The following is an 18654-nucleotide window of genomic DNA, read 5'->3' as shown; positions in this document are numbered from 1 at the left end:
CGCCCAACTATTACACATCAAATTATATTCTATAAAAAATTTATACATATTAAATTCATCAACTGAAAACATCTTAAAAAGATTGGTGTAATCAATAAAAAAAAAAATACAATGCTTAGAATACAGGATAACATTTAAAAAAATAAATTTCAATAAACATCTAATACTTCAATGTGAATTAACGTTGTAATAATCTAAAATGAAATAATTATTAACAATAATAAACACAAAAAAAAAATTAGCATAAAAACATTTTTATTTTAAATATAAAACAAGATTGGAAAAAAATTATCAACCCTGATTTCAGCACAATTAATTTTTCTTGTTTAGGTTAGATGATACACAATATATATACCCACAATAATGCAACCTGCAACAAATATGGGAAATTAATAACAATTTTAGACATAAATCAAACTGTTACTCACAGTCTAATGTACTCTTACACAGAGAACAATTGAGTATTTAGCAATTATAATGTCTCAACAGCTACAGCAATACCCATACCTCCGCCAACACATAAGGACGCTATGCCACGTTTTTTTCCGGTCCTCAATAAGATGTGTACTAAAGTCACCAATACTCTAGCACCTACATTAAATAGATCAAACAATTTAGTCACATTGATTTAATTAATTAAAAGTACTTTCAATACAATTTTATAAGTTCTATGACTCATATAATCTCAAATGTATTTGTTAAATGCGCTTAATTGTAGAAGTTAATTAATTAATAGCTTCAATTTTTTTTTTTTAGGCAATATTAGTTTAATATACCAGACACTGTTATTTATTAATAATTGTTCTAAAGGTTAAATAAAAATGTATAGTTGATGCCTATGGCTTGTACAATATGCATAATAATATAAATAATATGTTATAAATTCAATATAATGTATAACTTTATAAGAATATTTTTTTATGAAAATAAAACTGATTTTTAATTTTTTACATAAACTAATTATATGAAATAACATTTAAAATGTATAGGCTATGACAGAGATGGCAAACCTATTGACATGCCCAAGCTCTTTAAGGAAAACTCATGGCTATCCAAAAAAATCATTCACAGGAATTTTGAAAAAAAAAAATGTTATCAAACACAAAGAAAATAAATTCTAACCAAAATGTTTTATTTGACTTGCGGATACAAAAAGGTTTGCCATCTTTGGGTTATGACTTAAGACATAAGACATCATGTGTTGTCATCTGCATTAAACATTTTAAAACACTCTTTGTGTTGTATTATAATTCAGTTTTATTTTAAGTGTTTATCACTTAATTAGAAAAATAATCATACCAGATGCTCCAATCGGATGACCCAATGCTATAGCGCCCCCATAGATATTCACTTTATCTGAGTTTAGTCCTAAATCACGTACTACAGCTATTGATTGTGCAGCAAATGCTTCATTCAATTCAAAAATATCCACGCTCTCCATTGTCCAACCAGCTTTTTCAACCTGAGAATGTAATAACATTTTTAGTTGATTACTCACTGTAAAGTAATGTTAAGCATCCACACAGATATTTGTATACTTTGTAGATTGCAGCTAATACATTATAATATATTGTATTATTGAAATTACTTTTGGCACCAATTAAAAATTATTTACACTTACCGTCTTAAGCACAGCAGGTATTGGTCCAGTTCCCATTATTTTTGGATCAACCCCGCACTCAGCATGAGCTACAATTTTAGCTAATGGAGTACAATTTCGTTTTTTGCATTCTTCTCCATTCATTAGAAGTACAACTGCAGCACCATCATTTATTCCTGATGCATTCCCGGCTGTAACTACACCTCCATTCTAAATATGAAGAAAGACATTCAAATTACTTCTAAAATAATAGTATAAGTATATGACTAAATTATTTTTATTTTACCGATTTAAAAACAGGTTTCAATGCAGATAATGATTCTAAAGTAGTATCATTTTTTGGATATTCATCTGTGTCAAATATGTTGGTAGTTCGTCGTATTTTCACCTCAACTGGTGTTATTTCATCTTTGAAGTAACCATTTTTTTGTGCTTCTGCAGTCCGTTTCTGAGATTCAAAAGCATAATTATCTTGAAGTTCCCTCGAAATATTATATTTTTCAGCAATATTTTCGGCTGAAAAGTAAATTTTAATAAATATATTTAATTAATTAATTATTTTATATAAAATATTAATATTTTAAAATATAAATATAAAAATAATTTTTTTTCTATTTACAAAAGAACATGAAACCAAAATTTAAAGTGTCTTATGTGTAATGGACAATATAAAAAAAGTCGGCAAGTGGGTACCGCTCTGCTGTACATTAGGGGGTGGGGTAGACCTCGGACTAGGGTAGATTAAATTTGAATGCAATGATAAGTATCATTGTATACGAAAAACGATTCTGAACGGAGATGATTTGTCAGTCTATAATATATTATAATTAAATATTGTCATATATTCTATTTTGAAACAAATATTCCGATTTCATAAAAATTTAAAACTCAAACGCTCAAAACATTTTTCCTATAATGACTCTTAAAATTTTTCTCTATAGCTTTTTGAAGCAAAACTTATGGAAAATCTTGTATTAAATTTTCTACTCTCTACCTATACAAACAATTTTATGAATTTTGAACTACAAAATTTGCAAATATCATGATTTTGACGAATTTTCGTCAAAATTTGAACTTCAAATGCTAATAAAAAAAAATTGTGCCTATGTATTCTTATAATTTTTTAATCACTATAATAATAACTTATGAGGATTTTTGTATTAAATTTTCAAGTATTTTGATAGGGCCAAAAAGATTTTATCGACACATAAAAAAACAATTTTCAGAAAAATTGAAAATTTCAGTTGTCTATAAGTAGCTCAAAAAAAGTCAAAATATTTTGAAAATTAAATCACGTAAAGAAAACGCGAATCTTAATAACTGGTAAAATTTTCAAGTATCTACGACTTATACTTTTTGAATAATAACAAATATTTAAAATCGTTTGAGGATAAATCGTTATCGTTACGCTATTTCGTTAAAATTAAATTAAAACTTAAAATTCTATAATGCACTTAAAATTTTTCTAATAATCTTCGAGTTTTCTTATAATTATAGGTAATTATGATAATATTTTAATCCTTAATCATTAACTTAAAAACAATGTTATTTTTAATTTGTTATTTTGATTTTTCAACTTCAAAAATTTGCAAATATTCATAATTTTGACGAATTTTCGTCAAAATTTGAACTTCAAATGCTAATAAAAAATTGTTGTGCCTATGTATTCTTATAATTTTTTAATCACTATAAGAATAATATATGAGGAACTTTGTATAAAATTTTCAAGTATTTTGATAGGGCCAAAAAAATTTTATCGACTTCAAAAAAATTTTTCAAAAAAAATTGAAAATTTCAGTTGTCTATAAATAGCTCAAAAAAACTCAAAATATTTTGAAAATTAAATCAAGTAAATAAAATGCCAATCTAAATAACTGGTAAAATTTTCAAGTATCTACGACTTATACTTTTTGAATTATAACAATATCAAAAATCGTTTGAGGCTAAACCGTTATTTAACGCGGTTTTGTAAAAATTTAAATTTCAAACACTCATAAAAATTTTTTGTCTGAATCCGGTAGAGTTTTTTTTTACAGATATTTGAAGAAAAATGTATGGAGAACCTTGTACCAAATTTTCAAAACTTAGTTATAAAAGAAAAAAATTTTATGATTTTTCAACTTCAAAATTACTTGCAAATTTTCGCGTTTTCGACAGATTTCGTAAAAATTTGAACTATAAACTCTTATAAAAAAAAATTGTGACTAACGATTTTAATTTTTTTTAGCTACAAAAAAACAACTCATAAGGAACCTTGTATTAAATTTTCAAAACTTTTTGGTCATCCAAAAATTTTTTATCGACACTTTAAAAAAAATTTCTCAAAAAAATCGAAAATTTCAGTGGTCTATAAATACTCAAAAAAAGTCAAAATTTTTTGAAAATTTAACTATATACAATACCACTGACATTAACATTTGGTGAAAATTTCAAGTATTTTCAGTGATTAGTTTTTGAATTACAACCATAAAAAAAAATCGATTTGGTCGAAAACTGGTTTTGCGTAAAAATTGCCGTTTTTCCGTCATTTTTTTTTTGTTTTTCTCGATTTTTTTGAAAACTGTTGGAAAATGTTAACTTTTTACCTCTATAATGCACCAAGGATATTCACTTTTACATCGGAAACCACCCCCATTGTTTGAAATTGGAGCATTATTTCGACTAGTTATGCTGTACACAGACACAAAAAAAAAAAAAAAAAAAAAAAAAAAAAAAAAAAAACAAAAAAAAAACATACATCATTGTAAAATCAATACATTCTTCACTCCGTTCAGAATCTAAAACTACTCCATACTTCTGAGTTGTGAGTTATTTAAATTTCTTGTAAAAAGCTTCATGTGTAAATATAAATAAAGTAAATAATAAAAAAAACCCATAATTATATATTTATTTAGGTATTTTAATAATTAAATTAATTTAAATTAAAACATATTTTTAGATCCATAATTTTTTTGATTTCTTACCAGTAATTCCCATATGTATATTGTCAAATGCGTCTGTTAATCCATCACATAGCATTGTATCCCTCAACTCTGTGTTACCCATTTTGATACCAGATCGTAAATTGACAACATGAGGAGCATTGCTCATGCTCTCTTGGCCACCTGCAATGACAATTGAAGAATCTCCACATTTGATTGCCTGGTATCCAAGAACAACAGCCCTAGGGGACAATCACCTATTCTTTTTCATATAATTTAAAGACTTTTTGTCCTACAAAACTTACTGCTTATGTAGGTAATATAAGAATAATGTTCATGAATAATTTAACTGTAAATATTAACTCACTTTAGTCCAGATCCACAGAGCATGTTGATAACATGAGCCGGTACAGTGATTGGAATTCCAGCATTTATTGAAGCTTGTCGGGCTGGATTTTGCCCTTGTCCAGCTGTAAGGGCCTAACCAATATTCATAAATAAAGCATACATGATACATGTTATATATTTTTATATACACACTAGACAGTAGATTACTAAATAGTAAATACAAATAATGTGAAATATTATATATTATTTTGTTTACCTGTCCAAGAATAACTTCAGATACTTCATTTGTATTTACATTAGCTCTTTTGAGTACTTCAGAAATCACTATGCAGCCTAGTTGATGAGCTTTCAAAGATGACAACGAACCACCAAATGAGCCTATAGTAAATACATAATTTTTAATTAATTAGAAACCAAATAAGAATCTTGTCATCAATTATTCATTAAATCGCACAATTAATATACACTAGATGTAATATAGCATGCATGATAGCCATAACTCTTGACACACAAAAAAAAATATCTGAGTACATTTAAAAATGTCCTAACTAGTAATATATTAGTATTTTACCATAAGCTACAAGTCACTAAAGGTGGATAATAAATTATTTTATTATTTTTATTACTTAACTTATATTTATTGATCTTAATAATAAAGATATTGTGTACTTTATTTTTTTATTTAATTTTAAAAATTTCAATATTGAGTTATAACTTTACTAATATAGTTTGTAGATACTTTTATTTAACAAATTTAATATATTATTATTATTATTTATCATTGGAAAATTAAAAAAAAAAAACAGTTTATAAATACATTCCTGAAAATTTGGCCAGAACAATATACTTAATTATTTTTTTAATTTTAATGACAGGTTGCACTAGAAATTAATTAAGTAACTATTAAAATCATGGTTAAGGGACCACTATTGGTTTATTTAATGTATCTTGCTTGATTGTAAAATACATAACTCTGCATTGACTGCATTAATACACAAAATAATAGTAAAAACAATTTTTTAAACATATTTTAATTGATTGTGAAAAAAATCTATGCAATATCAATAAATTGTTTTCAATGTATACTATTAAGTACTGTATAATAGGAAACACTATGCTGTCCTATTATGTAATAACAATAATTTATTTTATCAATAAACAATAATATAATAAATGTTACTTGTTATATAATATAAAGTGAAATATTAGTAGAATTTATTGTAATATCTGGTACCTATTCTTCATTAGTAGAATATTAATAATGATAATTTTAAGAGATTAAATTGTTATATAACATAATTTGAATATTTGCATGCAAGTATGAAATTGTCTTAAAGTTCAAATTTCTGCAATATGTACTGCTTAAAATTAGATTAGATTTCTTATATTCTGATATAATTGGTATAAATCCAACAATAATTTATAGTACTTAATATTAACTACACTCTCAAGTTTAATGATCAAAAATATAAATCTTAAAATCAATTTGAGTCTTATTAAATTATATAATATAACTTTTGTATTTTATCTGTAGATTCATAAGTAATAATAATAAACATTAATAGCATTAATAGCCAATAAAGGTAATACATTAAATTTGTATACCTATCAAAAATATCTAAATTTCATGATAAAGTTTTTTTATAATTATATAAGTATAATAAAAAATAAATATTAATAATTTTATTTCCTAAAAAAAGATATTATATACTTATAGTTAAAAACTATTAAGAATTAAAATTATATCTAATTTAATAAAAAAAGCATTTTATTCAGCAGATATATTCAATTTTATGATTAAACAAAATAAATGTAACTTAATGCATTTAATAATAATTTCTAAATTGAATAATATTGATTCTTACCAATTTTTTTAATACTAACTAACATTTTTATTTATTCCATTATAAAATGTATTCGACAAATCACTACTTTCAGAAATACTCTACAATAAAATAGTAACATAACTAGTGAAAAAAAATAATATAGTATACAATTTAATACACAATTTGAAAATATATTAATATATTTATGACTTATGTATTAGATTTTTTTTTTAAATACTTATTATAACATTACTATAATTTATCTCGTAAATATCAAGTTATTTAAATTGGATACATACCTTAAAACTTTTAATATTAATAATTTATTCTTCTATAGAAATTAATGCAATTAAATAAAGTGTTATAAGAACATAAAAAACAAATAAATTTTTTTTTAGGCATTTGATATTGTTATTAAAATAATAAGAATATTATGCACCTATAGGTAAGAGATGTACCTAACAAAAAATAGTGATACGGTATACTTTAGATATAACAGATTTATTAGGCACTTATTTGAATTATTATTATTTGTTTTTTTTTTTATTTTTATTCAATGTATAAATTCCAATAAATTTATGTAATTATTAAAAGAAAAATAATGAGAAATAAAAGCTATGTTAAATAAATAAAAAATGAACAAAAATTAAGATTTAAATAATAAAAATAATTCAATTAGTGATGTATATAAAATAAAACGAAATTGAAGTTTTATTATTTTCTAAGTTAAAAATAAAACTTATATTATCATTAAGAATCTTAACACAAATTAACACTTAAGTATGTAATTTAATTTAGCACTTAATTAAAAAAAGCTTAAAACATAAGTAGCATAAATTGTTTAACTGTAAATTTATATTTAGCTACCAAATAAAAAGATAAACAAATAGGTATATAAGTAAGATAATAAAAATAAATTGTATTTAATTACAATGGTATAATTTTAGTAGTAAATTAAATTATAACATAATTAAACTATTATTTTTTTTTTAATTTTACATAAAAAGTAATTTAACTCAAATTAAAAAAATTATATACATGTATACAATAAACTTATCAATAAAACTATATAACTTTTCTAAATCAAACAACTCATTAAATATAATTTAAAATCTTTAAATGCTTACCTATTGGAGTACGAACAGCAGATACAATGTATACTTCATTGGCCATGTTTAATGAGTTATTGATTTAGACTATTTAAACCTGAGCTGTAAACTTTGATGAGTCCAACACAAGACTATTTGAAATTCTTTAAAATGTATAGGTATTTATATAAAACAAAATCGAGATAACAATAAAATTACACTTAATTACAGTGAGTAAAACAAGTCACACTTAAGACTAATTAACAAATTATAAAATTAAAAAACATAAATAATACTTTAATTAATACTAGTAATACTACCAGCTACTAAGCAGTAAGCACTAGGCTCTTGCTAAAGATAAATTTAATACTTATACGATAATTAATATTTAAAACGCCGTGGTATCACACACGTCATCAATAATTGTGATAACGTAAAAACAACTGTTAGTTGATAACATTCTTATCGTCAAAACATAAAAATGATAATAGATATGTAAAATCATCGTATCGGCCGCGGTTTGTGACAATGGTTAACATGGTTATATCAGAAGGTCCAAGTGAAAATATAATATTATTATTATCGTACAGTAAGCTGAAGTGGGAACCAAACACATCGATTGCTCGAAAACTTCGACTTCTTTCCTAATTATTGCTGATATTGTCTATTAATTTCTAAGTGTTTCACCAAATCGCGTTTTAATATATATATCCTTGTCGGTATTCGTCGATTATAAATGTCGTAAACGGAACACTGACGGCTCTATTATCAGTACACTTAGTCTTCGTCCGTTTCGATATATCTCGCGTGGCGGCACTGCCAAAATTTCTGGACCAGTCAGTATCGAAAAATGGCAGAGTTCGTCAGGGTGACTTCCAATCCCTCGATAAATTCAGGTAAATGCAGTTAAATTATAATATATATACGATTTCAATCAACTGTGAAAAGGGTCGTGTACTTAGGACGTGGAGCCCTGATGATGGGAAAACGGCTGAAGCGGGAATCCGCAATGCGGACGCCCGTCCGCCGCCGCCTCCGTGGTCAGGGGTTCACTTATCACTACAAAAATACTGAAAGCAACAATAATGCTCATTGCTAAATTCCTAGATTTGCCAGGTTTTCTTTAACGATTTCGACTCGACGGACGCAGTCCTTGAGAGCGGACTTTTGAGTGTTACGCCCATACATTCTTCCCAACGTTCAACCTCCAAATCCTAGACAGGCTGTCCTGGGAGACCTCACCCAATGGTTCTTCTCAATGCACCCTTAGTAGTTTTCTTGGTATACTGTCACTGTTTAGAAATTTCTTTATATATTCGACTATTACCCCTCCACTCAACCACCCATTTACATTGAAAATTTTGTTTTTTTTTGTTTTTTAATAACGCTCCCAGATAGAAGATATGAATAGAGTAACTATTATTGTTGAGGATAGATCTTCAATTAAACAATTGTAGTGTAGAACTTAATATTTTGACAAAGTATTGAAATTCCTTCCATGGATTTCATTACATTTTTTGTAGATAATTTTCTAACCCCTTAACAGTGCCATTACAATAACGAATCACAATTTATTTTTATTTTTTTTTATTTGTAGTTTGTAATTATTATTTATTATTTTGTGTCATTAATACAAAAACAGTCATACCCAAAGGTATGTTATTAACTGTTACCATAGCAACTTTGTAGTCAACATTTAATTTAACTGGACATTTATGTTACAAACATGTTCAAAATTAAACTATACTATAATATTACTATATTATTGTTTTACAATTGTTGTACAATAATTGGTTTTAAACTTAAAAATTCTTATTCAAATAATTTTATTTAAGTTGGTTTGTAACTCAAGTACCTATTTGAACAAACAAGAATATTTTTTTTTTGTATTTAAACTAATAATACATTACATAGGTAATACATTTGTTTAAATTATCATTCTATAGCATAAACATGAACCTCTAATATTTATAAGTACATTAAACTATGTACCTAAATATATATTTTATTCAAATAAATACTTAACTAAATAAAAAATAACCCCATATCTATCAGTTAAATTTTAAACAAGTATATAGTTTTAAACACATCATATTTAACAAAATAAAACTGTATGTATTGCATATAGTAGTAGTAATTGTAATTATAAATTATACATAGTTATTATTTTCATTGAATTGTCATTAAATACAAATTATTGAAGTATGATCTTGATAATTAAGTATGTAGATATGTAGGTACTTATAAAGTTAAAATATTTCTATTGATAGGTGTGTAATATGTACAATGACAATGTTATTGGTAGATTAACTTATATGCATTTATATAGGTACAATTACCTATTGAAATTTCACATTATTTTTCATGTATTTGTAACATGTGATTGTTACTCTTCTGTTATATGAGACTATCTTATTTTGTGAAATGTCATAATGTCATAATTATGTAATCCAAGACTACCAAAATTTTCCATTTTCCCATTATCAAAGACTTCTTCACTTTTTTAGCAGGTCTATTAACTACTAAGTATAGTCATTGATTAAATATACAATATTATATTTAATTAATGGTTTAGTTATTTGTGTAATTTTAATATGAATAAATTATAAAATATATTGATATATTATATGCTAAACATTTAATTTTTGTTTCAATGGTAAATAGAATTTATACAGCAATCCAACAGTTTTTTGTTAAACATGATTCATTGGCTATTACTTATTATCTTTTAGAGGAAATTTGATTTTGATTAATTTTAAAATTTTGATGAATTTATATTGTTTTACGTTCTAGTGCAACATAACACTAATAATATAATGATAATTGAAAATTGGGCATTGGAACACAATACATGGGCATTAATGAGGATTGTGGTAGTCACAATAACAGAGGTAGTCTTGGATAGAAGTCGGGATAAAAGCTGTAATATTATGTAATGGGAAAGTACCTATTTATAAATTAATTTGAAAAATAAATATCTTCTAAAATCATAAGCCTAAATATTAAGTGGATATCATACCCACATGTGTTGTCTTTGTCTATCTAACGCATAACACATGCACTGTCATCAGTTCAAATTTGATGTTAGCTTAAAAATTAGAGTGATTTATCAAACTTAAAACTAAGAACATTATCTGTGTTCTCTAATTTTTTTTTATAATACCTATATTAATTTTTAAGTAAATATTTAATACTTAACATAAAGTACCTATTACAATTTAAAAATAATCAAAATTGCTTTAAATTAAATTTTTTTAATTGCTTCGAAAATAAAATACTATAAAAATCAAAGAGACAACCAAAACGATATACTTACTTTGTAATTTTATTTAAAAACCAATTTACTCTAGTTTTAAGTTCAACGTAGAATTAAACACCCTGATGTATTCTCCAATTTTAAGACTGAGACCATACCTACATAAAGACTTGACTTCTTCTTAGGAATTAGATCTGAAATTAGAGTTGTATTTAATAGTGCATTTCTAATCTATTTTTCAATGATTTCATATTTGTTATTTCAGAAAAAAAAATTTACAAATTCTATTTTAAATACCTATAAATACAAATATATCTACAAATTCTAAATCTTTTGTAATGTGCTATGAAACTAATTTTTCATATTAGTATAGCCTAAATTCAGTTTTTTATTATAGTTGTATCATGAAGGTTTTCATGTTAAATATGTAAATAATCAATGGTTTTACATCCTCTTTTTACCTTCTACGTTTTAAGCGACATGCTATTTTTTGGGAGGGACTATTCCTATTTCACAAGTCAAGATGTCAAAGATTTTTCTTGGTTAACTAGACAAGTCTAATTTGGTAGAGGGGGGTCGGTAAATACTGACCGGCTTACTCCAGAATCCTGACGCCAACCACTCTTAAAAATACCTTGTGGCTACCTTAAAATCGAACCGGGACAGGTTAGGTTCAGACCCACTCGTCCATGGATAACCCCTTTCATGTTAAATATGTATTTTGTTAAAATAATGAATTATTATGATTATATATACTTAATTAAAAGATATTTAAATTTCTAACATTTAAACCATTACTTTTACTTTAGTTACAATTAAATATTAAGGTATTTTTTCTCTTTATTGAAACAAATGTCATAGTTTTTTGTTATTCACGCCTAAACATCTGTTGCCTAAATATTGTAAACATTTTAATAATAATTATCATTGATTTTAATATTATGGTTTTAAATAAATTGTTAAATAATACATACATATATATTATTTTGTTTTCTAGATATAATTAATACACTAGCATTTCTCAACCTGGGGGTCGCGATCACCTTAACTAGGGGTCACAAACTTAAATTACTACACATGGTATTTATAAATTTGTATTTGGAATGGTTTATTTCGTTTGGTTAATTGATTAATGATATAATATTTGTATTGTTCAAATTTGTTCTCATTATAGATAAGGGGATTGTAAAGTGATTGACCATATTTTATACCTATTTTAGGGGTCGCAACATTAAAAAGGTCGAGAAAAAATAAAATAAAATAATAAAATTTCACCACTGGGTGACTGTTTTTTTTTTAAGTGCTAGATTTAGCTTTACTATTATTCATACAGTCATATTACATAATTTTTGTTACTTCAAATGATTAAAATTCATAAACTTCATTCTCCATTGACCATTTGTTTTAGAAACTTATAGCGATCTTACTTAATTTTATTGTATTGTCTGTAATACCTAACTACTCAATTGATTTATCTATAGAATTATCCTTTAATTTATCTAATAACACTTTTATTTTTTAAGCAAATCACTAATTTGTAAAAGTTACTTTACAAAAATTATATAAAAAAACATTTTATGCTGAACAAACATATTCAGCACTTCTACTAAACGTTATTAAGGCCAAACTACTGGCAATTTGTTATTGTAGTCTGCAGAAAGTATTAAATAGATTTTTATAATAAGTAAGTTGATATAATTGTATAAATTCATTTGTATCATATTTTATGAAGGGGAAAACATGCCTATGATCAAATATTTTTAACAAATTATTAAACATATTATTGTATTAAGTGTACTAAAATTATTATATTTATTATCAGATAATCGAGATCTCCAAAAGTTATATTTTATTTTAATAATAAATCAATGCATTTTTTTTTTAAATATTATTTTTAATTAAAATATAAAATTATGTATTAAGTTTGATAGTGTGCTTATAAAGTATAAAAATAAAACAAAACATTAACGTTTAAAAAGTTTTTGTTATACTTCATCGAATGTACCTAGTATAGATTAATTGACAGTATCGTTCAATTTTTACCATTATTTGATTAGTTCTTTGCATGTCTAGTGCCATTATTATGTAAGGTCGTAAAACACACGCCTTTATATTTGGCTTTTAACTGATTTTCTTTTATTACTATTTTCGGTGTTTTATACATATTATTTTCGTGTTACTTTTTTTCTATTTTTCCAAACGTATGTGCTAACAAACCGTCTTAATTAAATAATATTAAAATGTTGATGTAAAATACATTAAAACCTAGGACCTAGGTTATGATTTAATAACTCACTGCTCAGTTTATTCAAAAGTTCTTAAATATTAATTAACTTACCCCAATATTATTTTTCGTTTAATTTATATTTTGTCAGTCCCAATGTGAAAAAAATATCTATTCGTATTAATTCTACATAATTTAAAAATATAGTCTGCATGCTGCCATAAACACATGTAATATTGAAAGAATTTACTATTATTATAAAACGTATAAAAATATAATTTACATAATTATTTGTTGACATTTTAATTTTAAAATTTACGAAAATTATGTACTACCCTAGTGAGGTATTATGTCGTATAAATCATATAATAAAATGTATTGTATTACTGAATAATAATTATTTAATTGTATTAAAACGATTACACATATTTAAATTAATTTATAAAATGTTTAGTAAATAAAGTCTTGACATTTTAGACAAGGACTCTTCAAAGCCACTCTCAGTAGTTACTCAACCACTGTGCCGTTCAAACGTTTTATGTAAAAATATCTTCTACTTTACTACGTGTTCTTTTTTAAGTTAAACATTTAAATAAAACAATATGTACTTGTTTTTATAATTAAAACTACAGTTTCAGTTTTTAGTTATTTTTAAATATGAAATTTAACCGATCTTTGTATTCTTTTCATTCCGGTTTGTTTTTTGATTTTGTGAATCCTAACGATTTTGCTCAAATTTCTATTCAAGGTATTTTTTTATTTATTTAAAAAATAATATAGTTTTGTCCAAATTAAATTTTTAATTTTCTTTTTTTTAATAATTTCTTTTGTAAATTATGATCTATATTTTTCACATTTTGAATTAAATGTTCACTTATTAAAGCATTAATTCGAAAATTTCGAACATGTATAATACTATTATTATTAATTATTACTATTTTTAGTATTTATTAATTACGTAACGGGCCTATGCAGTTCGATATGTAATCTCGCCCAATAAATCGTGAGGTATTAATATTTTAAATAAAGCCAGCTATTAACTCTATTATCTTTATTACTCATTCTTCTATAGTGAATTTGCTTTTTTCAGTTCTCATATAGTTCTACCGTTTAATTTAAATAACTATGACTAATTACATACAATTCTTTGATACTATTTATATATTACCGTCTAAAGCTTTTTTTTACACAAAAAAAAATGCAATATTGATAAAAAAATTCGACTGAGCCTTAGATTCATTTTTGAATGTGCTGAAGGAGAAAATAATCCATTTCACTAAGAAACCTATAATATTTATTTATATTTTTAGGATTTAGTAATAAAATACGTTTTGAAACTTATTTTATTGTTCGACTAGAATGTAACTAAAAAACTAAGTATTGAGATATTTTTTTTTACATAATTATGACACATTTTTCTTAGCATCATAAACTTAAAAATACATACTTAATAATGACACATATCAATGTGTTTATTTTGATCGTCACAACACTGTTGTGTTACCTATTTGTATAATAAAATTTAGGAAGTATACTAAAACAGCCGGACTCACCGTTGCCTATTTTACGTGTTCATATGCGTACTTCCGGTATAGTTATTGTACATATTTATTTGAATTGTGTAGCGCAATACACTCGTACCAGTTATAATTCAACTGTTCAGTAATGTTCATACATCTAAATATAATCGTGTGTTCTTCTATTATAAGCTTGTCCTTTGTAAGTTTATTTTACTTATTTATTATTGTATTTGGCTTTATTATGCTTTATTTAATAGTTACTTAATTCTTATTATTAAAATACAGTTTTCTTTTTAATATTATAAACAATTTAACATAACTGACAGCATTTGCTACAATTTCGTCTTAGTATATTTTATGTTGTCTTCTTTAGTTCTTATTTTATCTCAAATTCCTAGATCTATTTTTACCATTTGTCTTTGTGCTCCTTAGGGCAATGCCAACCCTTACTATTCCAGACATTTATTTTGAGATTTCTTGTTGACTATATTTATATATATATATATATATAACCAATCTTTAAAGTATGACTAATATAACTGATCTTTCTATATTACAATTTTTATGCTTAAATTTAATTATAACGATTATATTATTATGTATTTAAACAATATTTATTAAATATTAAAATATAATTATATCTTAAAAATCATATGTGATCATTAATTAATTTAGTCTTATAATAATTTTACAAAACATAATCAACTAGCTAAATTAAATATTAAACATAATAATATGTGTAAACCAGTGTAAATAAGTTTCTTATTGTTTAGTTTAAGACTAATCTAATTCATAGCTGTCAAGTTAGATAACATAGTAATTAGTAATAATAGGTTGTCTATATAAAAAAAAAAATGTTGAAATTTTTATATTTCAGTAACAAACTAATTATATGTCAAAAAGTAATCAAATATAATTAGAAATTATAGGTACAAATGTTGTCATTTAAGTTAGTATTATATACTGTAATTTGTATCTAGTACTTATAAATTTACAGTTAGCATCAACATACTTTCAAATATCAATTTATTTCAATTTCATGTTTTATATTCAATATAGTTCTATCATATTTACTTTTTAGTATAATTAATCAAAATGGGTGTTTGTATAGGCGTATACTCCATTTATATTGTCTTAATAAGTTAATAAAATTGTTGTATTTTACTCTATAATCAGCGATTAAAATATTTATTATTATTATTATTAACTATTTTCAAAATTTATATTTTTTTTACTTAATTCGTGTATAAGTTCTATTTAATAACTAGTATTAAAATTTTATAATTCGATGCAAATTTCCAGAATACATTTACATTTATTCGAACACAACTTTTTATTATTTTTTATTTACGCATACCTAATTATTATGTGTATGTAAAGTACTTTTCACTTTATATAGGTAACATATTACTATAATTTATTTTTTACCGTCAACATTTATTGTTGTGGTACATAGTATACATATAATATACCTACCTAGTTGATTATTTTTAAAAATAATAGTCGATAGCATTTTTCAACACTTATCTATTATTTATCTATAAATTGTATTATATGTAACTACTCACTATGTTAGTCATCAGTGTATATTTTAATCCTTTTTTTAGTTTCGGATAATCCTTTGAAATCGATTTAAATTTTGAGTTGAGTGATGAATAGTTTAATTTAGGTAACAGTAATTTTGAATTATTTTTTTAAGTTTTTCATCGTCTTTAAAACAGAATAAATGCTTAAATTTTCAACTTTGAGACTAAGCAAATTTCTAGCAAATTATCTAGTTGATATTGTAGATCAAAAACAAAAAAAATTCTATTACTATTAAAAAATAATAATGACACTAGAAAAAAAAATATGGAAAACGTAAATATATAATATGCAATACCTATTTTTGTTCAAATTGGTTCTTTTATTTTATTTTAATTCAAAAATTAACAATCATAGTTACTTGAAATTTTCACTAAATACATCTTATATTATTTTTTATATATAGTAAATTTCAAAATATTTATTTACTTATTTTTCAATATTTTTTTTTAGTCATTTGAAATGTTTTATTTATTTATATGTTGACATTTTTATTTTTGTAAATAAAAGAAACTTGGCATTGAAACATTTTATTGGAATACGTTTATAACTCGGCAATACCCCTGAGTATTGGATTTTTTGATCGATTAAAAATTGGAAATCACTCCGCCTACAACTACTGTTAATACAATATTACTGTATTATTATAAACTTTTGTTATCCATATCGTTTAATTTATTTTCAACTCTTTTTATTGCCAATTTAATAATGTATGTATTTTTTTTTCAGGTGAGTAATCCATTATATTATACGGTATACGAAGAATAAGTAAGAAATAGTTTAATTATGAATCATGCTCTCACATTTGTATTACAAATGGATTGGGTATCAAATAATCAATACAATCAGAATTGGAGTAAGTACATTATTGTATTATAGTCTAAATTAAATTATAAACGTCATGCTAAAAGGTTAGAAAGAATGGACAAATTCATTATGGATATTTAATAGGTTTTGTTAAAATGTTCAAACGTCTGCAAAATAGTTTGCGTTTGTATTTGTATCTTTATATTATTTTAAATGCATAGTTTGAAGTTCTATATAAACATAATTCAAACATCTTCTTTAGTTCAAGTTTCACTTTCGTGTTCATCATATCATGACAGAACAATAATTTGAATATCCTTTATTCTTTTTATGCATTAATTTGTAAAGTATACGTCAATCATGATATGTTACGACATTTGGATAAATCTTTAGAAAGCGTCCCAATTTAATTGTAGAAAATCGAAGGTGTCGATGAAAAGCGTGGTACATAAAGGTGATGGACCGTAACTGTGTCCAATCCTTTCGAAGTATCCCACTATTTTCTACACAATTTTCACTTTTCAAATACATGGAAATATTGTTGCTTTTTAAAATCTTATATTTGTAAAAAATATACAAATTACATATTTTATAATTAAACATTTTATTTTTACAATATTGTGCACTTCAATTTGAAGTTAGTGATTAAACTGTGGTCTTGAATCATTTTGGTGCAGAACCTTTGTTTATGCGGTTGTTATAAATTAATATTTATATATCATGTATTAATATACCCATTTCAGTGAGTGGTTTTTAGATGTAAATTGTAGTGAAGATTTTGAATTAGAAAGTATATAAGGATGACCTCAGTACATGATGTCAAAATAAAAGTTAAAGCTGTGTTGTATTACGTTATTTCTACTGTTATCTACATGGATATTTTCTTATAGATATTTACATCTGTCGGCTATTTTTTTTTTCGTGTTTTATATTCTGACCTCATTTCACAGCGTTACTGGTTTGTAATATACTTCCCCAACCAGACTGACCAGGGTCAGGGTCATGTTCGTGTATATGTGTATGTTCAAATGAAGTGATGAGTACCTAATAATCAGAATCTTGCTGTATTTTGTTGATATATACAACGGAAAATCATCTAATTATTAAAAGTTTATTATTTATTTTTATATAATGTTCTAAATAATAAATCTCAAGACTAAAAACAGTGGTACTACTAACTTAACTTCAAAAATTAAAACCCCCAACTGAGATTTAAAATATTAAGTACTTACGCTTAAAATCTTTCATATTTTTTAGCATATAAATACTATTACTGTGTTATTATGTGTTTGAAATCGTGAGAGTTTACACTTTAAATTGCTTATCTATATTTAGTAACATTCAAGTTTCAATCCATTTAATTTCTATAATATTTTGTGTACGAATTAAAACGATTATACCAGATTTCTTATATGAACTTGTTAAAATTTTGAAATATTCTAGTATCGCGTAAAATGTGTTCAAGCATTGATGATATGCG

At 24.4% G+C, this 18654-nt stretch overlaps 2 protein-coding genes across 19 annotated transcripts in view; one reads left to right on the top strand and one right to left on the bottom strand.

Annotated features, from left to right (window-relative positions):
* Nucleotides 1-237: 237 nt before the first annotated feature.
* On the bottom strand, nt 238-8149 carry LOC114125153 (acetyl-CoA acetyltransferase, cytosolic). Its single transcript, XM_027988679.2, has 9 exons — nt 7823-8149; nt 5126-5247; nt 4889-5001; nt 4564-4763; nt 1887-2116; nt 1622-1810; nt 1300-1462; nt 429-591; nt 238-370 (listed from the first exon to the last, which is right to left on the bottom strand). The coding sequence occupies exons 1-8, from the start codon at nt 7866-7868 to the stop codon at nt 473-475; spliced, it is 1182 nt and encodes a 393-aa protein (XP_027844480.2). The 5' UTR covers nt 7869-8149; the 3' UTR covers nt 238-370; nt 429-472.
* A 214-nt stretch (nt 8150-8363) lies between these two features.
* LOC114125050 (ensconsin-like) overlaps nt 8364-18654 on the top strand; it is a 33532-nt gene continuing 23241 nt past the window's right edge. For 6 of the 18 annotated variants that reach the window (XM_050204315.1, XM_050204305.1, XM_050204303.1 and 3 more), the window contains exon 1: nt 13906-14011. In XM_050204315.1, the coding sequence (XP_050060272.1) occupies nt 13921-14011 (91 nt within the window). In that variant the 5' untranslated portion in view covers nt 13906-13920. Of the gene's footprint in view, nt 8680-13905; nt 14012-17096; nt 17224-18654 lie in introns of those variants that run through there. The other 12 variants (XM_050204313.1, XM_050204311.1, XM_050204312.1 and 9 more) reach the window with 7 other exon arrangements.

Source organism: Aphis gossypii, chromosome 3 (assembly GCF_020184175.1).
Source record: "Aphis gossypii isolate Hap1 chromosome 3, ASM2018417v2, whole genome shotgun sequence".
Classification (NCBI taxonomy): domain Eukaryota; kingdom Metazoa; phylum Arthropoda; class Insecta; order Hemiptera; family Aphididae; genus Aphis; species Aphis gossypii.
This window is presented reverse-complemented; position numbering and strand designations above follow the sequence as displayed.

Bases quoted from the DNA above. Each gene is read 5' to 3' on its own strand.
- LOC114125153 (XM_027988679.2), bottom strand. From the start codon at position 7,868: ATGGCCAATGAAGTATACATTGTATCTGCTGTTCGTACTCCAATAG. The intron at 2,117-4,563 runs GTAAGAAATCAA...TTTACTTTTCAG, and splicing joins TATACATATGGGAATTACTG to CCGAAAATATTGCTGAAAAA. The intron at 592-1,299 runs GTATGATTATTT...TATTTAATGTAG, and splicing joins TCATCCGATTGGAGCATCTG to GTGCTAGAGTATTGGTGACT.